General features: G+C 35.7%; 2 protein-coding genes across 6 annotated transcripts; one reads left to right on the top strand and one right to left on the bottom strand.

The window, feature by feature from the left end:
- Positions 1-108: 108 nt before the first annotated feature.
- LOC109105040 (N-acetylglucosamine-1-phosphodiester alpha-N-acetylglucosaminidase-like) lies at positions 109-14127 on the bottom strand. Its single transcript, XM_019118398.2, has 11 exons — positions 13939-14127; positions 11822-12304; positions 9972-10111; positions 9597-9705; positions 8593-8721; positions 8308-8507; positions 7589-7636; positions 7311-7439; positions 6707-6838; positions 4091-4172; positions 109-2935 (listed from the first exon to the last, which is right to left on the bottom strand). Exons 1-11 carry the CDS (start codon positions 14115-14117, stop codon positions 2704-2706), a joined length of 1863 nt encoding a protein of 620 aa, XP_018973943.1. The 5' UTR covers positions 14118-14127; the 3' UTR covers positions 109-2703.
- LOC109105048 (NADH dehydrogenase (ubiquinone) complex I, assembly factor 6-like) lies at positions 14098-26217 on the top strand. Of its 5 annotated transcripts, none has more exons than XM_042772980.1 (10): positions 14098-14355; positions 14456-14556; positions 15269-15368; positions 15542-15664; positions 16289-16345; positions 16517-16619; positions 18364-18497; positions 23332-23433; positions 24363-24419; positions 25989-26217. In XM_042772980.1, the coding sequence occupies exons 1-10, from the start codon at positions 14215-14217 to the stop codon at positions 26115-26117; spliced, it is 1047 nt and encodes a 348-aa protein (XP_042628914.1). In that variant the 5' UTR covers positions 14098-14214; the 3' UTR covers positions 26118-26217. The 5 variants fall into 5 exon arrangements, with proteins under 5 accessions (XP_042628914.1, XP_042628916.1, XP_042628917.1 ...); XM_042772982.1 differs by having other exon boundaries at positions 14166-14355; positions 15269-15372; XM_042772983.1 differs by lacking the exon at positions 15269-15368 and having other exon boundaries at positions 14166-14355.
- Positions 26218-27917: the final 1700 nt, after the last annotated feature.

The following is a 27917-nucleotide window of genomic DNA, read 5'->3' as shown; positions in this document are numbered from 1 at the left end:
ACAGTATTGTACTTCTACTGTTGTTATGATGGTGCCATTTTTTAGAGTTTGAGAGGAATACAATATAAAACTGTTTAGATGAGGGAAATCATAAAAAAAATGACAAAGCACACAGATGGCTTTTAATAGTCTTTTTGTTTGTTGTTAAAGGTGACCTGTGTTGACCACAAAATTAAATGAAACATGATGAAGCACAAATATGTTGTTTGTTGAAATGACATAAATGTGACTAAATCCAGTCAAATCCAGTCTTTTGAGGAACAACCACTTTTTTAAACAAAATTAAACAGCACAATGAAATCCTCATCTTCACGTTTTGTGACACACATCTGTTCCTGAACACCCTTTTTCTATTGATCACACCCAGGAGAAACAGGCTTTTAACTTTTCTCTGAAAGAACACACCTTTCATTTGCAGTCTATGCAATGACAACCAGTTGTGTCCTTCAGTGACCTGACAAATTCATTATTCGATTAGCGGCCTGAAGAGTATAAAATAGTACAATTACAATCTTTATATAACCTGATAAGTTAATTAAAGCCAAATTTTATTAACTTATCCAGTGCATGGAAGAGGAAAAAATTTGGACTGTAAATTTATTTTGGGGAAACCAGCTATTTTGGGCACAAACATATATGCAATAAAAAATAGAAGCCAACCTGAGAGCAACCAGATGATCTGAATTAGAGAGATTAATCACACATTAATCACACAAACAAAATGTATTATTATTTATTATGCATGTTCTTTTGATAGCAATTTCTATTGTTTAACATAACATAACAAAATCACTCACTTAAAATGAGTGTAAGTAGCCTTAGATGTAGTACCCTCACACCTGTACCTACAAGTACCCTCTCTAACCTGTGCAGCATCTGCCTGCATGATTAGATATATCAAAAACTACATTGAAGTCTTTGTCCCTGACTGCTTTAGGCAATCAGCATAGAGGTTGCTCACAGTGAAGAACATATGCAAAGCAGGCAGTGAGCCAGGTGGAAGTTAATAAACAGTCAAATGTGTCACACTGCAGACAAACACCTTTTGTAAATGATATTTCTTTAACTCTGTAACTAAAGGCATCACTACCTGGGTGAAAAGATGTACAAGCTACATTTCCCCTCAAAATAACAACAACAGCATCAAAAAGAAATTATATTTTGCATGAAAAATGTTGTCCATTCAAATATTTTTGTGCATCATAAAATTAAGCAATTTTTCCCTGAAAATTCTCATTATTGTAATGTAACTAGGTGTTTTTCTTTGACAGTATTTTTATTTACCTCAGCATATGCTAAAGAAAGTACAAGTACTACCAAGGTGTATAAATAATTTACAATCTAATAGATTTAACAAAATATATTTTTTTTAATGTTACAAAAATAATAGATTATTTTACATTACAGTGAGGAAAAGTAAGCAGAGAAAATGTGCATAATTGTCATTAAAATACTATGAAAGAATGTTTACAAAAAAAAAGCTTAGTGTCCAAAATAGGATTAAATTTTTTTTAGGGAAAAAATATTATTTATTTCAGATGATGTTTAATTTAATATGATCTGGAATGTTTTGACGGTTTAATGAGATTCATTCTTCCACATGTCTCTGTGTTTGCTTGTGAAATGTTTAAACTCTTAAAACAAGACAAGTCTAAATCTATTTTTATGCTAAACAGGAAACAACACAGGAACTACAGACCTGAGTTAATGTTCCTCTTCCATAATATTTGTGACATGCATCAGAGCTAAAACAGAACCAGACAAAACATTTCTTCTCAAATATCTTCCCAAAGCCCAGATTCACTGCTTGAGAACACAGAAAAAAGAGCGACTTTGTGCTAAGCACAGAGGAAATGTCCTTCTCTTTCTTTCTGAGAGAGTGTGATAACAATCCAGGCCTTGATTATTTTTCTTTTTTTTCTTTTTTCATAATGTGTTTCTATGGCTGGTTGTAAGTGCTTAAGACAACACACAAAACAACACCATGATAAGGCTGGAAGGAGTTGGTAAGGCGTTTACAGAAACAAAAGGACTAAGGGGTGGAATCAAAATAAACTGAATGACCTCTGGTGCCGCAGAGAAAAAAAAAAAATCATTCAATAAAACTATGTTTCAAAACAGCATTTTGGCAAGTTCCTGCAAGAAGGATTCATAGTTCAAAACTTGTCTGTTCCTATGGCAACAGGTGGAACAACTGGGCCATTCTGTCAATAAAAAGGCTGTGTGGTGATATTGCTCTTTTTCTTGGTTCTCTTCTCGCCTGAAGACCACAATGAAAGGCTTTATTGAGGTCAACGAAACAGTATTTTAAACTGTGAATGATGTAACATGAGAAACTTGTTGCTAGCAGCTACTATGAAAGTGTACTCAAACAAACAAGAAATGTGCAAAATGCAGTCAAACTGCACTATCAAGGCATTTGGCATCTGTTGAGCTGGTGTCTACAGACTGAACGCACTGAGCCACACAAACAGCTGTTTGGACGACAACGCCCATCTCAGTATCCATCATCACCAATTTGGAGGCCCCAATCCAAAGGCGAAGAGGCCCTTCCAAAAGCTCATCGATTCACAGCAGGAACAAACAAACCCTTTCCTAATCCTCAGACTAATGAGGGCTTGTTCTGGCTAGCTAGCTCTCTGCTGGATGGCACATTTGCATGAACCAGCACAAATGCATACATTTTGAAACACGGTCACATCATTATGAGGAGTCTTGCGAGTCAGAATCTTCTTCCTGAAAAAGAACTTTCCCAGACTTTGTCCCCTGTCCTCTGCTTCGCTCCACGGACCCGTTGATCTCTCCCAGCGGCAAGTAGGAGTAGTCCGCCCTCTGCCCGCGCGCTTTGCATTTTCTGCACGTCTGGATAAGGTTACCGGCGAGGCTGGCTAGCAGCGACGTTGCCAGGATAGCGCAGACAACCAGCCAGCTTTGTCTGCACACATAAACAAAACACTCTCAGGGTGAGGAGTTGCACTTTGACCTCTGACTCCACCGCTGCTGCCCACAGCCTACACAAAGCACTTGACTGCAACCATGGCAACACCACACAATCCCTTACTTGCATGTGAAAGGCCGAGCTGACTAATAAATTCATCTGCACCACTCCGCTGCTGCAGAGTTGTTTACCAGTACAGTCGGGGCACTTGGTTCAGACTTGTCCAAAAGCCTGTTCTGTTAAACAAGGGCCTGGAATTTGTCAGAGTGAATTTCCATGGCAATAATCAAGTTACTCAAACACGCAGATAGGGAATGGTATAAATGACAAGTTATTTGAGATAACAGATTTTTTTCTCATGTTGTTGAAACTGTGGCTTTAAGGCATAGAAAAAAATATGTCCTATAATTGTACATGACATTTAGTTTTTAAAATAGCAACATTTCCACTCTGAAAATGAACCAGAGATGATCATTAGAATGTTGTTATCACAAATGGACCATTGCAATTGATTTATTTTAGCAAAACCACCTGTCCTCAGACCACAATTTAATATTTCACATAGATTAAAACAACTATAATAAAGTCAATTTTTTATAATATAAAATATATATTGTTTCTTGTTTTAGAAAAAAAAATATAAAAACTGTATATATTATATATTTGTATATTATTAAATATAATTATATTTTGATACATATTTTAGTCTATATAAAATACTGTGTTATGGTCTTAAAGTATATTTTCTGTGTCAATCACAACAGCTCTATTTCAGAAAATATAAAGAAATTATTCTTTATAATAATTATGTCTATGGATTTTTAGACATATTTCCCAATTTAGAGTAGAACTGATTATCAACTGGAAACACCAGAAAAACAAAATAGCTGCTGCATTTAATACATATGTGAAATGCAAAATTAATTATATTTTTTAATTGTAATTGCATGCTACAATTGTAAATAGTCCTAATAAATATTTTACATGAAAGTACACATCACTTTTGTATCTGACAGTACTGACACATAGTAATTAATAAAAAGTTGACAAAATGTTATGCTTTGTCACGTGTCTCAAGAAGCAGTGAGAGGACACATATTGGTTGCTGTTATGTGTGTATGTGTGTGTGTGAGGGCGTTTTGGAGCACTTACTCAGATAAATAGGGTTTGGGAGTATGAGTTTCCTCCTCTTGTATCCATTCCCTCAACATCTGGGCAGCCAGGCAGTGACCGGCTGAAAGATTGTGGGAAAAAAAACAATGTTTTTGAATCAAATCCCTTGTTAGGACAATAACTCTCCCTTACAGGCATATTTCTCCTGTCCCCCCTTTCCTAACTTCAGATGTAACTATGTGAAACAAAAGCACAAGTGCAACCGTTTTTTTTTTTTTTTTTTTTTTTTTTTTGTAAATCAGTGCTGTGTGTATTACGGTCAATGAAATTCATTTTTTTTTGTATATCCAAATATGGCTCTAGAGTGAAGGTGCGATCACATTAGAGAAAATTTGGAGAAAAAAAAACATTTCAGACAAAAATTTTCTATTGTCAATAGTATAGTGATGAATAAAGCACAGCTCACACAGAAGTCAGAAGCAGCTTTGTGTTGCTCAACACGCCAAATTCAAGTGACCAACTTGAACAGGTTGTAAAATTTGCAAGGGCAAATCTTTTGCACTTACACAAAATTCCTTGTCGTGTGGAATTTTATTGAAATGACTGGATTTTGCCTGTGAAAATTGCTGAAATAGGCAAATTTGACCACACCTAAACAATTCATAATGGAAACTTATTTTTATATGTAATATTATTTAAGATATATCAAGAAAATATTAAGATGTATCTATTATCATTTCCCCCTAAAGTTCAATTATAATATTAATCAAGCTTTTTGCACAAAAACAATCATAATTTAGCTTTTACAACCATTTTCAACACTCTCTCTGAACCTTAAAATCAAACAGGTTTTCTGAACACATTACTGTCTAATACAGGTTTAATACAGCTTGCACTGCCCCATTATTCAGCTGCAGCTTTTGGAAAGCCTGCATTAGATTGTGCAAGACTCCAAAGATCAGGGACCCTGCTAAAAATAAATAAAATGTAAATAAATTGAACAGTCAAAAAAAAAAAAAAAAAAAAAATTAATTCAGCCCAAAGTTAAGTGAAAAAGGCTGGTGAGAAATGGAGACCTGTTAAATGATTAGTTCACTTTCAAATAAAAATTTCCTGATAATTTACTCACCCCCATGTCATCCAAGATGTTTATGTATTTCTGTCTTCAGTCGAAAAGAAATTAAGGTTTTTGATGAAAACATTCCAGGATTTTTCTCCATATAGTGGACTTCAATGGACTCCAAATGGTTGAAGGTCAAAATTACAGTTTCAGTGCAGCTTCTAATGGATATAAACGATACCAGACGATGAATAAGGGTCTTATCTAGTGAAACAATTGGACATTTAAAAAAAAAAATATATTAGTATATGCTTTATAAACACTTTTCTCTCACTTCTGCCGACTGTCAAAACCAGAAGCCATTCCGGCAGATGACGTAGCACGTATGGGTCGCGCGTGCGCCTCTGGGAAATGTAGGAGAAAAGGAAACAACATTTCCTTATTTTAGCAAAGGAAAACCAGTCTCCTCTTGGCTTATATCGAAATCCTCCAACATTTTCCTTAATAAAACCTTGCTTTGTGCTTCTGATTCGTGACCAGCGTTTTGTTCTCTCTCTGCACTCATCACTAATCATGCAACGCAGACGTGCTACATCATCCACCGGAGGGGCTTCTGGTTTTGACAGTCAGCAGAAGTGAGAGAAAAGTGTTTATAAAGCATATACACTTTTATTTTTTTTTTAAATGACCAATCGTTTCGCTAGATAATCGTCTGGTATGGTTTATAGCCCTTTAAAGCTGCACTGAAACTGTAATTTTGACCTTCAACCCTTTGGAGTCCATGACGTCTACTACATGCTGGAATGTTTTCATCAATTTCTTTTCGACTGAAGAAAGACATACATAAACATCTTGGATGATATGGGGGGTGAGTAAATTATCAGGAAATTTTAATTTGAAAGTGAACTAATCCTTTAAAGGTGCTGTATGTAGGATTGACACCAAGTGGTTGAACTTCGAATTTCAGTCCAAATTCAAAATATTGGAGAGGGTTTTTTTTCATCCGGCCCCTCCTCCTCAGATTTGACACACGCAGGATGCCAGAATGAGGATACTAACAAGAGCGACTGCACTTGACGATGAATGAAATGAAACACGCTGTGTTTTCCGCCATCTGGCAACCCGGGGTGCTGAAAAACAACTGGGTTAACTGGCAGTGGGCCGGTTTCACAAACAAAAACAGAGACCGACATTCCGGCCCAGAATGCACATTTTTATTTATTATATTTATACAAGGAGAATAACCAACTGTACCATTGTTTTTCAGATAAAAAAATATGTTAACTTAGCATGTGTCTTAAATATCTGCAAACATATTATGGTATTTTGATGCTTTAGTAGAGTCAAAACTTACATACAGCATCTTTAAGGCTCATATTTTGGTAAACAAGCATGCCACATTCCACAGTAGAGAAGGGCGGACAGACACATATGCACACATATAGAAGGACAATGATGAATGCTGATGGCGGAAGCTGTAAGTAGAGAGAGTTATGTGCTGAGAAAGTGTGAACATTAAACTGATCTATAGAGACCTCACACAGGGAATGTGTTGTTTACATGTCGTGTGAGTGCTAATAGGGGCTGTACAGCACCTCTGTGCAGGCTGATGTTTCTCTCTCCTTGGTATGTGGTGTTGCAGCTTCCTGTGACAGCGTTGCATGGGCACATGTCATGGCATTGGCATGACTGCTTGCAGTTCAGCCCATAGAATCCAAGAGGGCACTCTGAGACAACAAAGAGAGCAGAGACATGATTATGTTCATCTATTTATAGAGATAATTTGACAGTTGCCTACTTGGGCATGATTGTAGATGCACACTCGAAATTTAAGTGGTTCCTTACAGTACTCAGCAATATTATGATTTTAAGCTTTTATATGATATTTTTGACCAAAATCTAAAACAGCATTGCATGCAATACTAAAGGCAATTATACAAAACATTGCAAGAAAGAAGGGTTGGTTAAAAATATGTTTTAAGTTCTGGAAAGTTGTTCATCCAATTAAAGATTCACATCATTTAATATTTGTGTGTGTTAAATATTATTTGTGCTTATTTGAGAACGGGTTAATTTACCTGGAAATATATTTTTCATTACCTTACTAGAGCACATTCACTCAATCCTCAGGACACATACATGTTAAATATGAGCATCTGCTTAATATATTCCAAAAACGGTTGAGATTAGACTGCACACCTTGCTCGCAGGAATCTCCATGGAGACCAGCAGGACAGGTGCACCGTCCGTGAACAGGATCACATGAGCCTCCGTTTGTGCACGTGCATGTTTGATTACAGCCATCGCCATAGAAACCTGCTGCACATACTGTGAGAAGTATAAACAAAGTTCAGATGAACATATTAGTTTAAAATAGTTAAAATCACCACTGCTGACTGTAACAAACATAAAGGTCTCGCAAGTACAGAGCTTTATTTGATAGTACAAATCTGTGTGACAGCCAGATTTACCCTCACCTTGGCTACAATTTAAACCCATCCATCCAGCATCACACACACATCCATCTGTTCAGAGAGAGGGATGAGACAAGAAAAATAGAGAGAGAATGGTAGATAATGGGTTATCAAAAAAAATGAAATACTACCTTTAATGCAAAAGCATTTTCTCAGTTTAAAACATTCACTAACTACAAACAATTTGTAAATTTTTATTTTTAGCTATATGCTTCTTCTAATGTAATAGATGCAGTATAAGCTACATGCCTTAAACAAATCAATGTCATTAACACTTTACATTATATTATACATTAATAATATATTTACATAACTGTAACCAAAGTTAAAATGCATTAAAATATTTGCAGATTTCTTGTTACCTCTGAAATTGATTGTATGTCATGTGTTTTTTTTCAATTAAACTTACAGTTATACATTAATACATGTTACGTGGCTACTTAGTCATGTATTCAGATAAGTAAATATAATGAATGTTACGATGAATAATGTTTGTGATCATAATTATTACAATATAAGAATTGATATGTTATATTTTCTCAAGGTGTAACAATGAATGAATGTTTTATGTAATATAACAGTGGTTAGAATTATTAATGAGATCATACAATGCATTATAAGGTGCATTACAAGGCACATTAATGCACTAAAAAAAGCTTCAAGTGAAGTGTGACCATAATGTCCTTTTGTGATATACAGGAGTGTACAAGAGAGTGACTCACTCTCAGTGCAGATCCCATGCTCTCCACATTCAGCCTGGCATGTGAGATTGGCACATCCTGGGCCGCTCCAGCCCTGCTGGCACACGCACTGGCCCTCAACACAGCGCCCATGTTCGCTGCAGTCCTCTGGCTGGCACAGCCTCTCGTGAACACACAGCACAGTGGATACTGCCCGTGGGCAGCGCCACTTCGGAAGTTTGCTGGAATTTAGGCGAAAATGTTGAGATAAAATTGCCAAACTCAGCACACTGTTGTTTGTAAATGTGTAGTTTTGCATTAACACACCAGTGGTCTGAAGGGTAATTGGCCAAGGATCCGTTGAGGATATAAGTGGCCGAGCCGCCTCCATCCAGATTGATAGCATTTAAGACATTCTGTTCCTTTAGAAACTTTGCCACTTGCCAGAGGTTCATTCTGTAAAGATAGCAGTTCACTAAACACATGTAAAAAAAAAACTGAAAGAACTAAACTGTACCAGAACTCCGGGTATGCACTACAAATGTGCGCTCTCTCCATTTGGATTTAAATGGCTCACTGTGGTTTAAATAAAGGTTTTAAAACTAAGCTAAAATTTTTAATGTCACAACCATGAGAACACGAACATGACTAATATGCAAATTAACCAACCATAATAAAAGTAATTTATATATAAATCTAATGAATGTTTAACTTAATTTAGGGAATTTTTAAGTTAATTTAATTAATGGACAGAAAGGCTATTTTTTTCCTTTTTCTTTTTTAATGTTTTCCAAAGTAAAAACATTAATATTTTAAAATATTATTACTATTCATCATTCCAATATCATCTATAAATCATTCTAATATGATGATTTGGTGCTCAAGTAATGATGAAAACAGTTGTGCTGCATAATATATATATAGTGTAAAATATATAAAGAACAGCATTTATTTGAAATTGAAATCTTTTGTAATATTATACTAAATGCCTTTACTGTCAGTCAATTTAATATATTTTCACTGGAAAAAAAGTTAAATTCTTTAAAAAGAAAAAAAAAGAAAAGAAACAATATACTATGAGTTTGCTGCAAGGAACCTTAACATTACAACTCAAAGTGCATAAAAAGCTAATAAAATCATGAATATGGTCCCTCTGAATGGAAAAAAGCATTCTGCTGTTGCATTGTCTTCTAGAGAAATAAATCTTGGTTCATAAAGGTTCATTCTGGGTTATTTAGTGTTGTAGCATGAACAGACAAACAGAGAGAAGTGGAGGAATGTTTACAGTGATAAACAGCTGAGATCTGCTCAGGTTCAAAGTCCATTCTCACCCTCTTACATCCGTCTGACCATCAACATGAAAGAGAATGAGTTTCCCTTCTGCATCGTGACCCACCGCCGTACGGGCAGATATCACATCCACAAAGTACTGGAATTTTCCTGCAAAATAAAAGATCAACGACCTACTGAATTTTATATTATAATCTTTGAGCACAGATGTGTTTGAAAACAACAGGACTAAGCACTGAACTACTGTTGAAATATATGCTCTCTATATATATATGCTCTATATAATCGTGTATGTGATGAACAAAAATCTTGAATCTTGAAAATACAGTTTTCTGATATAGGGAGGAATTTTAGGTAGCCAGATAAACAAGCTTATCATATGCTCACACTCCAGACAGAATCTTGTCTAATCTTACCGGTCTTCTGCGTTTCGTCACATTCTGCCTGGATGCTCTCATTGATGTAGATCTCACCGTTTCTCAGCAGCCACACCACCCCACTGATCAGCTGCACGAAGGGGTTTACCTGATCCAGGATGTCATCTTCAGACAGATAGCTAAGAATATACACAAGAAAGAGCAAGTGAGACAGAGAAAGATAGGATGGTATAGCCTAATGGTTAAAGAAGTCTGGTTAAAGATCCTGTCTTTGATCAAGACACTCCAATAATATGTTGCACAGGCACAATTTTCTTTCCGGTGTCGATGTATGGGGGGGGGGGGGGGGGGGGCATTTTTTTCGCAAATAGCCAGAAGCCGTTCAAACAAGTCTCTTGTTCATGCTCACCAAGGCTGTATTTATTTAATCAAAATACAGAAGAAAAAAAAAACAGTAAAGGTGTGAAATATTTTTTACTACTTAAAAAAAGTGTTTTCTATTTTAATATCTTTTCAAACGATATTTTGATGCTTAAGAAACATTTCTTATTATTAAGATTGTTAAAAACAGTTGCGCCACATATAAGGATTACAGGATACTTTCAAAATAAGTAAGTTCAAAATAACAGCATTTGTTTGAAATGGAAATTATTAGTAACATTATAAATGTCTTTACTGACATTTTTGATCAATTTTATGCATCCTCGCTGAAAGTATTAATTTTGTTAAACATCATAATAATACCTTTACATTACATCACAGCCCAGTAAAACCACACTAGACAGACAGCACTTGATCTAAAGCAATAATGGCACTTTCAAAACAAATAAATTCCAGCAACTTCCTTCACAAAAAAAAGCTGAAGGTTTGGAAAGGCAAGATCATCACAAACAAAGGCACAAAAACCATGATTTGCTAATACTGCCAGACAGGTGGGAGAGAAAGAACATTTACTTCACGAATAAAACAAAACTGTATATACTCATGAAAACTGTTTTGCCAGAAGAGACTGTAATGTGTTTATCTGTTAATGCTACACTGAAAGCTAACAGGCATGAACTGAAAGCCACAAAATTACGTATTTCACACTGAACTAAAAGACAAAATGTAGTAATTAGCAAAAAGTAAACATTTGATTTGATAACGGTTACTCAGAAATAATCCCTGGTTTACTGGCTGACCATGTGTATTATTGACTATAGGCTGTTTTGAATTCCTTAAAGCTCATCCAGGTGAATGTCCAAATATGCAATATAAACACCTTATCTAACACCAGAACATTCTGGTTATAGGCCCTTAATGTCACAATGAACGACAGACTGATAAACTCTGGGTACATGGCGTTCCAAAGTGCTGCCTATTATTAAGAGCACTGGAGCGTTATGCAATATTGTCATGTTTTTGTAAAGATTCTATTTTAGGAAACAGATGTTCTATGGGCCCTTCGTTCCTATGGCTTACTTGCTCCAAATTCTGCACCCATATTTAGGTTGAGTTTTTTTTTTTACAGCACCCTGCAGTAAAGGAAACCACTTTGTGCTTACAGACGTATGCTAACTGATAATGTGGCAGTGCCCTCAAGTGCACTCTACTGAACATCTTCTTTTGTGTTCCACAAACAAAAATTAAATATCATATGGTTTCAAAGAATGATAGTTAGAAGAAATTTTCATTTTTGGGTGACCTATCCCTTTAAGGGTGTGATACAGAATAAGCACAGCTTAATTATAGTGAGGTCAAAAGTACACCAGCACCCAACCAGGAAAGACTAGCTCAATTTTCTGTTGTTTCTTGGGACTCCACATAAAAACAAACACTGTGGTATTGCAAAACATCACACAGGCCAGGAGAAAAACTGCCGAGAGTGAGACCTCGGGTTGTGTCCTTACCCAAACACGAGCGTCCCATCCTTTCGGATGCCAAACTGAGCATTTTGAATTCCTCTACTGTTCCTCACCAGTTTCCCATCACTTATGATATTCCCCAAACACTGCCCGTTGTCCGGGTCAAAGAAGCCTCCATTCTGGGCGATAAGGCACTTTCTAGTTTTGGCAGTGAGCTCCACCAGCTCTCTGTGACTCCACTCACACCCTCCAGGGCCTCCTGGTTCCAGAACGGACACGGATCTCAGTGGGTCATGCACCTCTGTGATGTGGCCACTCACCCATCTGTGAACACCAGAGTCATCCGTGATGTCGGAGATGAACATATTTGACTTGAACACTGGAGAGTTCGAGTGTTTGCTTGCTGCCCAGGTTTCTTGGGTTACATTGCCATGAGCGACAGACTGACAGTCCCTCACGTGGCGGTGAGAATGAGATGGGCCGTGGGATTTGGTGTAAGGTAACAAGAGGTCATCATCCAAAGAATGTCTGTGGAAAATTAACATTCTGATTAAATCAGAAAAATAAAGAGCATATTGTGTTTGTTAAGCTAGTTAGGTTAACTTGGCGAATGTGTCTACCTGATTCAGAGAAAATGTGACCCTGGACCACAAAACCAGTCTTAAGTCGCTGGGGTATATTTGTAGCAATAGCCAAAAAAAAAAAACATTGTATGGGTTAAAATTTTAGATTTTTTTTAAATTCCAAAAATCATTAGGATATTAAGGAAAGATCATGTTCCATGAAGATATTTTGTAAATTTTCAACCGTAAATATATGAAAAAGTAATTTTTGATCAGTAATATGCATTGCTAGGAATTTTTTTGGACAACTTTAAAAGTGATTTTCTCAGTATTTAGATTTTTTTGCACCCTCAGATTCCCAAATATTGTCCGATCCTAATAAACCATACATCAATGGAAAGCTTATTTATTCAGCTTTCGAAAACTTGACACTTAAGACTGGTTTTTTGATCCAGGGTCACAAATGAGTCCCTCTCCTAGATCTTCTCATAGTAGCATGTGGATGTGGTTCATTGTTCTGCAGAGTAAGCACATTTTCATGCGCACATGTTTCTTTGAAAGACCCCTGCTGTTTTGTATACTTCTCAGTCTAAACCCAAGACAACATTATCTGAGGAAAGAGTAAAAAATCATTGAGGACTAGCAGATGTTGAATTTTGAATTGCGCAATCCTTATGCAAGTCTTGGTTCAGCATGTGGTTGATCAATATTCAGATTAACTATAGATTTAGTTGGGAGTGTGATACTGTACTGTGTGTACACAAAACCTAATGAAAACTCCAGTTAAGCCAATAATACTTAAAAATAACTATTTGCTAATCTGCATATTTATCTCAACGTTTCTATATTATGGAAAATGATAAAAAAAAACAGACATCAGGGGGCGCTGTTGTTAAAGTCTTACATTTAGGTAACTTTATAATTCTTTAAAAAAATTCTAATTGCCAAACCATTAGTAAAATTACATATATAAACATTTACACACATATTTAAAATTGACAAATATCTATAATTTAATAAAAAAAAAATGAAGAACAGAAATAAAGCAGTGGTTTATGTTATATCATTTATAACATTGTTTCTGCATGTTGATGCACAGCACTCGTAGGGAAATATGATAATATTTTGTAATTATTTTATATTAAATCTGGCTAATTTTCAAATAGTTTGTCGTAAAAAAAAAAAAACATCTCAGAAAAATGTTATGGGTTTTCAAATCGGAATATGACTTTTTGTTATGAAATAGGGCATCATTTTCATACATGCCTTCTGTAGAGGACACCTGTGTGTGTTTATTGTTTGTTAGGCAAGATATTTGGTGAGAAGTCAATATGGAAGCAAAAGCAACCACATATTTTTTCTTTCTTGTGCAATAATTAGGCAGCTATTGAAGGGTGAAACCGAAACCTTATTATAATGTTAAGTCTTTTATAATAAATAAGAGATTGTCAAAATAAGTCAAAACTTCTAAATACATCAACACAAGAAGAACAGCCTACAAAATTGTAATTCTAAATCTCCATCCCAACCAGGCGTCAAAAACATTTAACTTCGAGAGTTTTGATCAATATAGCTGCACTACATAATACACGTCCTTACCGGATGTCTTTGCATTGGGACAAACATATTCCTAGGTATATAAAAAACAAAGAAAATAGAACGAAATTCACGGACGATGTTGCCATAAGACATACGTATGATACAATAAAATAAAACAAGTTACTGTCTCGGTTACATCCGTTTTCTTCGGTGAAAGGACTTTCATCTGCGCTGGTCATATGATGCGAATCACATGATCACGCCAACTGCTCTTATCTGTCAATCATTTCTGCCCATATAACTGCTAAACATTTAATATATGTAGACTGCATTCAGATGAAAATCTGTTACATTTTAAGTGCCATACAAATTATACGGTTAATTCTTTTTAATTCGATTTACTGTGGAGCGGAACGTACTGTCAGAAGTGCTTGCTTTCAGGGGAGTTGTAATATGGCGCACGCGCTGGAGGAGGAGGTACAGTTCAAGGATACCTAGATGCATGATGTTTGCAATGGCATCCAGTCTAAACATAAAAAATGGACTTTTAACCACCAAAAATTCTCTCCACATAAAGATTCCCTATCCCACATTTATACAGAGGCCAACAGAGATCAAATGCTCGAGAACATTAACAACAGGACAGCACAATGAACAGTACTGTATTGATATTGTAAGGTAAGTTATTAGTTTAAAAATCGATTGATTTTTAAATAAGTCTCAATTTATACCGTGTAGACATGTATCCCAGAATACCTTAAGAGTATTTTCTCTTGCTGTATGTCAAATTGAATACTGAATGGCGAGACACTATTTTTTTTAATTAAGTAAATTGCAGTATATATAAAAATTACATTTTATACGGTTAAAATTGATGTCAGTTGTTAAAATGAATGCTAGAAATGTCTAGGTGATGCATCTGTGTACAGACTGATAAGAGAAATCTTCTCATTAACAATCTGAAATGCAAAAATGGAATGTACGTTTGTTTTTAAATGATATATTCTGGGACTTTTTTATTAACGATCAAGTCGTGTAATATAAAAGGCACATACATTCAGTGTGCAAGGAAATAATTTTAGTACTTTTTATCTAATGGTTACAGTACTTTGCATTTTTAGACATTAAATCGTTCGTACAGTAGGAAATGATAGAAACATTTTTCAAAAAAAAAATGTTTGAAACAATAAAAACTTGGCAAATATACTTTAGCGTAAATTTAAAGATTTTAGAAATCTTTATTTGTCTTTGACCCTAATGAAGTAGTCTTTGTGTTATAATTGTCTTCTGCCTACAGAAATTTCAGTCCCTATTAAGCTTAGTTTTGTAAATGTAGGTTAAAGACACGACAGGTCACACTGAGTGAATAACACTGTACTGTCACCAATAGGAAAAGGGACTATGAGGGATTTTTGTGTTCATTGCTTTTTCCTGAGGCTGTTCGTCGGTCTGCACTGGCACTGAGGGCGTTCAATGTAGAACTGGCACAGGCAGGTATTCCAGCTATTGAGTGCAACAATGCACAAACTCGTTTAAGCTAATTAACTTTTTGTACAGATATAACTGTGTATCATAGTGTGAAAACCAACTCTTGAGACATGAAAGTGGCTGTTGTTAAAGAAACACTCATATGTGCTCATAAATTTGCTTCTTCTTTTTTTAGATTAAGGACACTGTTTCTCAGAAAACCATTGGTTTAATGCGATTGCAGTTCTGGAAGAGCGCTGTGGAGGATATTTACAGAGATGACCCTCCAGCCCAGCCCGTCAGTGCAGAACTGTGGAGGGTGTGTCTTACTTCTATAAAAGAAAGATTCTGTCATCATTTACACTACCATTTAAAAATTGGGGGTTATTAAGTTTTTTTACTTAAAGAAATTAACACTTTTTTTTCTGCAGGATGCATTGAATTGATCAAAGACATTTATAATGTTACAAACGATTTTGGTTTCAAATTGTATTTCAAAATTTATCATGGTTTCAAAAAAATAAAAATCAAGTAGCACAACTGTTTTCAACATTGATAATAATAAGAAATGTTTCATGTGCAGATTAGAATGATTTCTGAAGGACCATGTGTCACTAAAGACTGGCGTAATGGTTGCGGAAAATTCAGCTTTGTCATAACAAGAATAAATTTCATTTAAAAATATTTTAAAATAGAAAACAGTTATTTTAAATTGTATTTCATTTTTCACAATATTACTGTTTTAGCTGTATTTATGAGCATAAGAGACTTATTATAAAACTTTTTTTTTTAAAGAATAACCGCAAACTTGGGAACAGTAGTGAATGTCATTTCAAACCTGTATGACTTTCTTTTTTCTGTGTAACACATTTTTGAAAAATGTATCCATAGAATGACAGTCAATGACAGCCACTGATATTCTAAAACTGCTTTGTGTTCTCAGGCATTGAGGAAGCACACGTTAACAAGGAGGTGGATGTTAAGAATCATATCTGAAAGAGTAAGTAATCAGATTTGTCCTAAAATATGAATAAAGATTAATTTGAACTCTGACAGCTGTCTGTGAGACATACATGGCTAATTCTAGACATTAATAGTCATGTAGTGAGTCAACACATTATGCACATTATACTGTCCTCTGGCAATTGTATTTAAAACATGTTTTAAAAAGGAGAAAGATATGGAGGACAAAGCATACAGGAATCTTCAAGAGCTGGAGGCCTATGGCGAAAACACACAATCCTCTCTTCTTTTCCTGCTGCTGGAGACACTCGGTGAGCAGACTTTTCTTGGTCTCCAACTTAAAGCAGTAATTCTTGCAAAAATTAGTGGAATTCTGTCATTTACACATCCTCGCGTTGCACTTGACAGTTGCACTTGACAGGAAATACTTTCCTTTGTGGAATACTGGAGAATGTTAGGTAGAATATTAGGGCCTAACAGTCTCAGTCTCTATTTGCTTCCAGTGTATAAGGAGTATAAGGAAAATACGCAGCAAAATTTCAGTCACCTGAAGGATTGAATTCATTGTTTTCATTTTAAAAGGAACTAATAAAATTGTTATTATATCTTAAAGGCTTATCATTTGTTGGTTTGCACTGTGGGTTTGCTAGTATAGTTTCAATGTACACTACCATTCAAAGATTAGAGGTAAGACACTTGATGTTTTTGAAAGTCTTAGGCTCACCCAGGCTGCATTTATTTGAATAAAACTACAGTAAAACAGTTACTGTATATTGACTTATTATAACTTTTTTTTTTTAATTTGCATATATATATTAAAATGCAATTTATTTTATTTTTATAAATATTTTTTATTTATTTATTTATTTTTGCCATAGTGATGGCAAAGCTGAATTTTCAGCAGTCATTACTCCAGTCTTCATCCTTCAGGAATATGTGATATGCTGATTTGCTGCTCAAGAAACATTTTATGCTATTATCAATGTTGAAAATATCTGCCATTCTTTTTTTTTTGTTGTTACCTTGAAAGGCTTTGTCTTTATAATAGGGAAATTAGTTTGGCTGTAATGCTCAGACAACTTGCAAAATAGTAAAACCATAACCAAAACCATGATAAAATCGTGAATCGTGATATTTCTAAAAAAAAAAATCATGATATGATATTTTTTCCATATCGCTCACCCCTAGATTGAATGCATCCTTGTTTATTAATAAAATTATACATTTTATTGTAATTAATTATTTGATTTTACTTACGAAACTATTATTTTATTGTTTTAAAGGTGGAATACTAGATTTTTCATTAACTGACTCATTAAAATATAATTTGAGGACACTTTTTTTTTTAGATTTAGCAAGAAATATCACCCTGTAGCCCAAGACTGGTTGTCCACTCAAGCTAGGCAGGTCTGAGCCTGGTTAGTACCTGCGTGGATGACCTCCTGGGAAAACTAGGTTGCGTTTGTAGGTTTACCAGCAGGGGGTGCTCACCCTGTGCTCTGTGTGGGTCCTAATGCCCCAATATAGTGATGGGGGATTGGGGACACTATACTGTAAAAAGCACCATCAAACCGAGGAAAAGTTAAGTTGAGTTAAGTTGATTTGAAAAGTTGAGAAGTTAAACCGAGGTCCTGACTCTCTGTGGTCACTAAAAATCCCATGGCACTTTTCATAAAGAGCAGGGGTGTATCCCCGGTGACCTGGCCAAATTCCCTCCACTGGCCCTTGTCTATCATGGCCCCCTAATAATCCCCATCCACTGAATTGGCTCTGTCTCTCTCTCCTCTCCACCTGTAGCTGGTGTGAGGTGAGCGCACTGGCGCCGTTGTACTGTGGCCACTGTCGCATCATCCAAGTGGATACTGCACACTGGTGGTGGTTGAGGAGACCCCCCCACCCCCCACACTCAGATGATTGTAAAGTGCTTTGGGTGTACAGCAATACACAATAAAGCACTATATAAATGCCTCATTCATTCATTCATTGGAAAATTCACTATTTTACTCAAATCTGTTCTCATAATGTTGTATACTTTGTGTAACTTTTCAAATGTAGGTGTGAAAAACGTCCATTCAGACCATGCTGCAAGCCACATTGGCAAAGCCCAGGGCATCCTGACCTGCCTGCGGGCGACCCCATACAACAGCAGCAGACGCAAGGTCTACCTGCCCATGGACATCTGCATGCTGGTGGGTAAATCTGCTATCACCTTGTCATCTCTGTTGCTGCCAGTAATTCCATGCTTTTCTAACATCAGAGGGACTAGTGAAGGACTAGAGACAATTCATATGCCAGTCAGCGTATATGTGGGTGAAGCTGTCCACTCCAATGCCCTCTCGTCTGCTAAGCCCAAACCCATGGGCTTTGTTTCACCCATCTGTCACCATTTCAGCACGAACGAGCCATTAGAATTGGGATTTAGAAGATCTTGCCCTTAGTGTAAGAAAAGCAAAGAATATCATCTGTCGTTACCCTCAACTAATCTCAGCTAGAGTCAGTGTACAGTATTAAGATCAAAATACGTTATGTAGATTGTTTTGCGGTATGATTGCACATTCACCAAAAGGGGGCACTGTTGTTTCGCCATAAATGGTTTCTGAGGTTATCAAATCCCCACTAATACAATACATTTTAAATAAATATTTCTTTATTTGTAAGTACTTCTTAATTTGGCTTGTTAGTGTTTTGCTACACCATAGCTAATTATTTGTATGAAGTGTGAGGAACTTCTTTACTAGTCTTTCCTTATCATTTAACTTAATGAAACTTCCTTTCTTGAGACAAGAATTTCCTTATAGGTTTTAAACCTGTTATTAATGTATTTAATAATGCATTGGATTATGTTGAATTAAAAGAGACAGCAAAACATTTTTTTATTTACATTGCAATCATTTAGAGAATATTTGCTGTGCAACCTGTCAAGATTAGCCAAATATGTTGGTAAAACAATTTAAGGTGTATGTGTGGGTGTTTCTTTAATAGGTAGACTGTAAATACAAGCCTCTGGGTGTCTGCAAGCCATTTTTAGCGCAGTTTAAGGGCTCTGTTTGATATCAAACCCCCTGTTCAAGAATCAGAACAGAACAATGATAGCCTCCAGACAATTACTCTGTCTGGTTATTCATGGTGTTGATTACCTTGTCAGGGCTTTATTCTTGTATACTGCTTTTGTTTGAGGAACAATGGGCTTAAAAATTTGCTTCTGCAGTGTGTTTATTGATCACTAGTTATTGTGGATTTATTCATTTTTGTTCAGATCACATTTGAGGCAGCGCAATCACAGGCAACACTTGAGTGATGGAAGAATTTTACATTGGCATTGTTTGAATCACTAGTTTCACAAATACAACTAAGTGTGATTTCAATAATAGTCTTGGGATGCTGAATAAACACATCACCGGACGTTCTGTATGCAGATTTTCATCCAGCATACTAATATGTTCTGGTGTTCAAGTATTTATTTATTTTTTTTGGAATGTTGGAAGATCTATAAAGATGAATCTCATGAAAACTGTCAAGAAATGCCTGGGCCATATCTCACCCCAAAATCCAAAGAAAATTTTGTGAAATGATGCCTATATTTAAGACTATGTGTCATGAACTGCTCTGAGACACGAATGCTGAGAATCCAAATGCAGTGTTTATTCAGAGGGTAATCCACAATCGTGATCCAAATGCAGGCAAAAGTCCTATACCAGCAAAACGGTCCAAACTAAAACAGAAACAGACAAAGAGTAATCCAGAACAATTGGCAGAATAAACTAAGACACATGAAAACAGGAAATAATGGCTCAGAAATGCAGTACAAAGCACATTCAAGACTTCACAATGAATTACAAATAGCCAGGCTGTATAGGGTGAGCAGACAGGGTTAATGAGGCACAGGTGCAAACAATGAGTGCTGATGAGTCCGGGCAAAGGATTGTGGGAAATGAAGTCCAAGACTGAGTGACAGAGGTATGGGATGGAGTACCCTCTTGTGGTTCTCAAGGGTACTCCAGCTGGCAGGGACGTGCACAGGAATTTTGAGGGGCAGTTGCTCTGACCTAAAAAAAGGGGGGGGCACCCCCCCCCCCCAAAAAAAAAAAACTCACGGGCTATATGAAGGACTGAGAATAACGGGGTCTTTATTAAAATATATATACACAAAGTAAAACACTGAAATACAGCACTCAATCACCTTAACTACTACTAATAATAACATAGAAAAACATGACTTTTTAGTGTTAGTTTTAGTCTTTTTTGTGATTTGGGTTATTAAACTACTTCAGTCTGTGTGCACTGAATTTATTTAATACACGAGTAATAACTCAACAAAAACATCATACAATTTTAGAAAATATTCCAAAAATCAGTACATAAAATGTACATATGGGCACACATATGTAAACAGTCTCAACACTCCGCAGTAAGTGCAAAATGTGTAAGTGACGTGTGCCAGTAAAACCTAAAGAGCCAACAGACTAAAGAAGACATACATGAACCGCATGTGTTCAACCCATTTTTGAGCCACAACAAGACATTTCTGTCAAATTGTCAGGGAGCTTAATCTGAGAAAAGAACATGACAAATAACAAAATAAAAAGAAAACTTTAAATACAGCATATTTTTTTTTAGTGTGTGTGTGTGCCGTGGGTGTGTGCATGAGTGAGTGTGCATGGGTGAGAAAGAGAGAGAGGGCTTTACTTTAGTCAAGCAATAATTTTCTATACAGAAATCACACCCTATACAAATTCCACAGCTGTATACTATACTAAATTTACCCTATACAATAGTCTACTCATCTGGAATGAAGGAGCAAACATTCAGTGTAAGAGTAAAAAAAAAATGACATAACATTATTTAATATTTATACTACGTGGGCCGTTGAATGCTTGAATCTGATTGGCTGACGAACGTTCTGAGGCGTGACATTATTTTCTGGGAAAAGCGTGGCGAACGTAGTTCCAGGCAGCTCTCTTGACCGCATTACAGTTCCATATCACTTCGCATAGTAAAACTGTAATTAAAAACGGAAATTACAGGACTAACAAAAACAACAACATGACAGACGATTTTCCAAAAGTACACATGACATTTCTCACTAGCGAGGTAATAACAGGCGCTGTTTAGAGACGCTGCTGCAGTCTAATTCACACAAGCTCTCTCTCTCTCTCTCTGTGTGTGTGTGTGTGTGTGTGTGTGTGTGTGTGTGTGTGTCTGTCTCTCTCGCTCTCTTTCTAATAACTTCATTAATAACTGCATTATAATATATATCAACGGCTCAAGCCTCCATTACCAGCTTTAAAATGACATTGTGAAACCAGCAAAAGAAGCGTTGGATGAGATGCGGAAGAAATAGTCCTACCCACAATAGCGATTAAGTACAAAAACCGAACGAATCCCTTTAAATATATGATCTGATCGATGTCTTGAGGTGTGGTAACCGTGGTATAAGCGGAATAATTGACTCCGCTTCGAGTCGTGACCGAATCACCACCTCAGGTGTGCATTATTTTTCTAATAATTCAACGGCTTGTCGTCAATTATTCCTTACTTATTAGGTTTTGATTTTTTTTTTTATTATTTAAAGGGTTTTTGTTAATTTTTTCTTTATTTTTTTTATTGTTAGTTAATTGTGTAGTAATCGCTTCTCGGGTCGACATTAACACACTGACAAAATTATATTCAGAATTAAAAATATTTTTATACCACTTTTTAATGTGTGATTGTGTAATGGTTTTCACGAGACACCAACCTTTCGCGAACTTGCTTCCAACACTCGTTCTCATGGAGACGCGGTGTGTGCACGGAGGGGAGGGGCTGTGCGCGTGGCGCGCGAGTAACGTTATGTGAGAGAGACGCGTGAGTGAGAGACGCAGGAAAATGAAATGCAGCTGAACGTTTGCTCTATGAAAGACATTGACAAAGACGAAAACTAAGGACATTTAATCTATAATTGTATTTTATTTTAGTTAGTTTTGCCAAACACACATTACAATTTTGGTTAGTTATCGTTTTTTTGTAATGCCTCGTTTTTATTTTTATTTCAGTTAACACAATTTTTTTTCCCAACTAGTTTTTTTTTTTTTTCGTTCGTTTTCGTTAACGATTATAACCTTACTATTACTTTTCCGACAACGTTGAGTCGTCTCACCTGACAACCGCGACAATCTCCTTCTAGGGCCGCTCATGCAGGCTCAGCTCAGGTGCCGGTCGCGTGCAGCGCTGCAGCCACGTAAAGAGAGTTAGCCCTTCCCCTACCGACTTTCACTTTAGGACGGGTGCCCGAATATGGAAGTGAATGAGGCTTTGCGATTTTTTATTTATTTATTTATTTTTTTTATCTAGGCCTACGTGAAATTCTGCATCCATTGTACGATTTTTTTTTATTTATTTTTTTTCCACCTCGGAAGGGCAACGTGAGTCGAGAAGGGCATTGCCCGGGCAACCTGAGCAACCCCCCTGTGCACGTCCCTGCTTTTTTGTGATATTTTTTTTTTTACAGTATTGTGATGTTATTTTCATGAATCTTGCACATCCTCCCCCTCCCAATTTTAAGTAGCCCACAGCAAAAATTGCCAAAAACAAATGTTGTTTTAACTGTAAAATACATTTGTAAATTACAATGGTCTTTATGTATTGTTTTTTTATTTGTTGTACTGAAATGAATTAACAAAAATAAAAAAACATTTATTGGAAATAAAAGAGAATATATAATCATAATATATGCAATAATAATAATATAATTACTAATTAAATAATGTTTTTTATTACTGATGAGTGAGATCTTTTATTACAGTAATGAGATTTTAGGAGAAAATATGCATAATAGTAATGAAAAAAGGGACTGTAATAATCAATTGTCGTTATTATTAAATAAATTCTTTGAGTTTTTTTTCCTTTAGATTTTACAAGATTGTATTATTGCACTTGTGCCTGAAATATGGAGGGTTAAGGAAAAGATTATGGTGTCTTCAAGCTCATTTTTCTATCTATCAGCAGAGTGTTGCTGATAATGCATTCTCACTGTTTCTCACCTAGCATGGCGCATCTCAAGAGGACTTCATCCGTGGCAGCAGGGACCAGAACATCAGGGACGTCGTTTATGACATTGCCAGCCAAGCCCATGTCCATCTCCAGCACGTATGCAAATCCTTTCAGTTTAATCTCTGTGGTCAGATATTGACTGTGTTGTATGTTCCCCAGTAATTTTCTATTTGCATACTAACTTCATGAGTTTTCACAAGCAATATCACCCCTCCTCCACCAACAGCTCTGATGACCTTTGATTGTTGCACTCCCCTCATTACTGAATTTATTAAAAGTCCTGTGTAACCACAGGGAATGCACACCCCACTTTGCATATCTGGTCAGGTGGTATGAATCAAGGTTAGCATGAATGACCTAGGTGGGGACCACAAAAATCATAAACAAACAAGGGCCAAACTGAAATTTGATACTTTTTAATGTAAATTTTGATCAAATTTTGGGTTATAATTCATGAAAACATTTCACCCCGCCAAATAACAATATTTTTGCAATGTGAGATTATTTTTGTGACAGTTAAGCATGATTCCCCTCATAATACTGAAATGCATGCAGATGTTGAACTGGTTTTTGTGATTCCTATTATTCTTGATGGTGATTCTCATTACTGTAATATTGTAAAAAAAATAAAAAAAAATAAAAAAAAAAACCTACCTCACTATTAGAGAAATAAAAACATGAGAAAGTACTGTAAATCATTGTATTTTATACAGTTTTATAAAATACAATAATTCTTACAAACTAAAACAACATTTATTCAGATCAGAAAAAGTACAGCATATACTATCATTGAGAATGATTATGGAACTGTCATGCTACATTTTCAAAGAAAAATATGATTTTTTTTTTTTTTAAGTATTTATTTATATTTTGTATGTTGAGGTGAAATATGATCTGGACATGTCCAGGTTTGTTTGACCTAATTTGTTTCACTGTGCGATTAACCTAAGGTTTGTGTGATGTACTATGTGAGAATTTGATATCTTGTTTTTGATATCTTGACTCATTATTATACTGTCTTACAGGCTAGATCATTCAGCGAGAACATTCCACATGCGGCCATGCCTGCCTTTCTGCAAACGGTGAGTAATTTCATCTCTTTCAGCTCCTCCCCCCTCCCTACGCCTCACTAATGTGATGTGACACAGAGAAGCTCATGGCTTATCCTCATTCTGCCTCCAAAAGAGGCGGAGCCTCATCGACCCACATGACCCTACAAGCCACCACTACAAGCTCATGGTCTGATTACACAACTTATGCCTCTTTTACTCTCTTACAGTAATTTCTCTTAAAGGGAGCCTGCCTGAGAGGAGATGAGGGAATAACTCTTAGCACATTACGAGGCAAAGCATAGGGAAGCAGTCTGAAATTTTCTGTCCAATTTCAGCCTGTTTGTGGATGCTTTAGTGTTTCAATTGCCTAGGCCAGTGAAATGCTTTCTGCGAACGAAATGGCCTGTAAAGCATTTTTATTTCACTTTCTATCACTGTAATATTCTGCTCTTACTTTCCATTTCCACATCCCTGTGTTTAACTGTCATTCATATCCTTTAAAGCCATCGTTTCACTGCAGGCCGTTTAGTGACACATTGTGCTCCACTTGGTTTGGCTGGTGTTAATCGTAACTGTGTTCTCACGAAAGGACTTTACTGTAAGGATTGACATTTGAGGGTTGTATTTTGTATTTGAGATAATTTACAGTCGTAGGAAAAAGTATGTGAACCCTCAGGTGTTCTTGTTAATTGCAAACACAAAACTATTTTTATAGGACTGGTTGGCTAGTAAGTCAGTAGCCTTGGGATTCGTATGCGTTCTCCCACCCTGCACTGTGAATCTTTACATGGACAGCTATATTGTTTAAAAGTTTGGGGACATTGAGACTTTTATTTTATTTGTTTAAAGAAATTAAATGCTTTTATTCAGCAAGGACACACAAAAAATGCTGTTCTTTTGAACTTTATATTCATCAGAGAATCCTGGAAATGTTTTTGTTTAAATATGAAGCACAACATTTTCAACATTGATAATAATAAGAAATGTTTCTTAAGCACCAAATCAGCTTATTGGAATGATTTCTGAAGGATCATGTGACTGGAGTAATGGCTGCTGAAAATTCAGCTTTGCATCACAGGAATAAATTACATTTTATGGTATATTTGAAAAGAAAACTGTTATTTTAAGTTGTAATACTATTTTACTAATATTTCACTACAGTTTTACTGTATTTTTTATCAAATAAGTGCAGCTTTAATGAGCATTAGACACAAGTTTTTTTGTGTTTTTTATTTTTTTGGTGAGTTTTTTATGTTCATTGGAGACAATGAAAATATATTTTGAGTGTTATTGAAGTAATTAAACTCTGTATACTGTTGTGACATTTTATAAGCAAATTTTAAACATGTTTATGCAGAAATGCATTTTTCCTGCAGCTGTATCTCAACCGTACAATACCAAGATCATTTAAACACTTTGTTAATAGATTTTGAAAAAGGAATGGCTGTGTTGTGTCACAGCTTTCACAAATGTGTATTTTTTTTGTTTTTTTTTTTTTTTTTTTGTTTTTTTGTTTTTTTTATATTGTGTAATATTCCAGGCTTGCACAAAAGTAATTAAATGAATAGCCTCTGAGCGTCTTTGTGTTCTGTCCCTCAGGTTGTTTTAGAGGACTACCTGCAGAGAGTGAGGAAAGTAGACTTTGATGTGTTCCACCCCAGCCTACAAAAGAGGAATCCTATGCTGCCCCTTCAGCTGTATTTACGGTCATGGAAGAAGATCTATTGATCTGTTTGATTAAAACATCATCTGATTGCTTCAGATGTGCTCCTTGTTAAACAAACCAAACACTTGTAATAAATCATCTAGCTTCTATATGTTTACAATTTTTATGTATTCCTGTCTTTTTTGATAATGTGTTCGATTACTCAATGTTTTCCAAGCTTCACAGAAAAAAAAACACAATCAAAATAGTCCGTTAAATTACATTAAAATGTGTCTGAACTTAACAACAAATATTTCCAAACATAATACAAACCATGTCAAATGGTTTTGATTTTGTTAAAGTGTCTGCATATAGTTGGTGGCATGAATTGAAGCAAATATTGGCCAGTGGAACATGTTTTATAATAAATTCAATTATTTAAGACATTTGCGAACAAATTGGCAACAGTTTTACATATTTATAGGTGAGGAATGTGTCACATGCCCTTTCTGATAGGCAAGGTCAACCAATTCTGTTTCGCGCTGCAAGTGTGATGCAAGGTGGCATATTTTTAGTGGCACAATCATGAGTTTATTTAGCCATAGAAAATACAGTCCTTGTGTCACATGGAATTTATTATTGGCTGTTTGTGACTACTCTTGAACTGTAGAGAATATTTTGCTGGGAGCGAGGTCTTCTGCGTTGCTTTGTTTAACTCGTTCAGTTGCTTTCATAACGGACAGAAAACAATATATATTCAAGCATTGTTTTTCCGGTAATATGTGTTGATGACATTGATACCTGAATATATGTGCTTTCTGACTAGCTAGACTAGCATGACCAGCTTAGTCTAGTTTAGGATGCTTTTTAAAGGGCAGTTTAAGTTCTTTTAAACAAATTTGTGTTTTCAGATGAATTAAGTTTCAGAAATTTCATGCCATGAAAATATTAAAATTCTCTAATTTATTAAACAGATGGGAAACTAGAAAAGCTTTTTATATAAATGTATAATAAAATTCATTCTATAGTGTGCAGACAGTAAAATATACAAATGAGCTCCTATAGGGTTCTAATGATTTGGTTTAAAGGACATACTTTTAAACAATGAATCTCCTAATACTGTAAAACACAAAAATGTATCTGGAGCTCATTAGTCTACTTCTGCTCATATAATAAGCACATTTAAAGCTCATTTCTGTTCCCAAATCTTAGGGGTCAGTGATTAAGTTCTGCCCCTTTGAATGGAGGTGCTGAAATGAAAGGAGACACATTACAAGTAATTATCATCTGGAAAAAATAATTGCCTCCTCACTGAGATATGTCAAGGTCATACCGAATCTTTTATATTAATGAAAGTGAGCCAAGACATTCTCATCCTGACATGTACTTCTTGATGGCCAATTTAGGGATCTCGTCCAGTGGTTTACAGCAGTATGTTCAACTGTTTTTCCATGTTTAAAAAGAGAGAGAGAGAGAAATCTGAAATTCAATCTGAAACTCCAAATTGTGATATATAAACTCCAAATTGCAAGAACAAAGTCTGATTTGTGGGCTTAAAAGTCACAGTTACGGACTTCCATTCATTTCCCTGTTTCATGTAACATGAATGACATTTTCTTGATTTCATGTAAATATTTTAAATAATTTTTAATTTTTGTGCCTCATTAATGTCCATGACATTCTTTAACTAATTCTCCTTCAGAAAGAATTAGGAGAGGATGGAGAGGTTGTTTCCAGAAAGTTAGAACAGGTTTACCTTTAATTTGTTTAGGTTATTCTTTCTGGCCTGGAGATGTGATGCATTTTGAAAACAGTTTCTAATTGCTGCTCTGTGCCTCTAAAATGGAACTGACAGCTTCTGTTGGCCCATCACGGTCCTCTTA

The sequence above is a fragment of the Cyprinus carpio genome, chromosome A16, assembly GCF_018340385.1.
Source record: "Cyprinus carpio isolate SPL01 chromosome A16, ASM1834038v1, whole genome shotgun sequence".
Taxonomy (NCBI): Eukaryota; Metazoa; Chordata; class Actinopteri; order Cypriniformes; family Cyprinidae; genus Cyprinus; species Cyprinus carpio.
The sequence above is the reverse complement of the archived record's forward strand: the minus strand, read 5'-3'. Positions and strand labels throughout refer to the sequence as shown.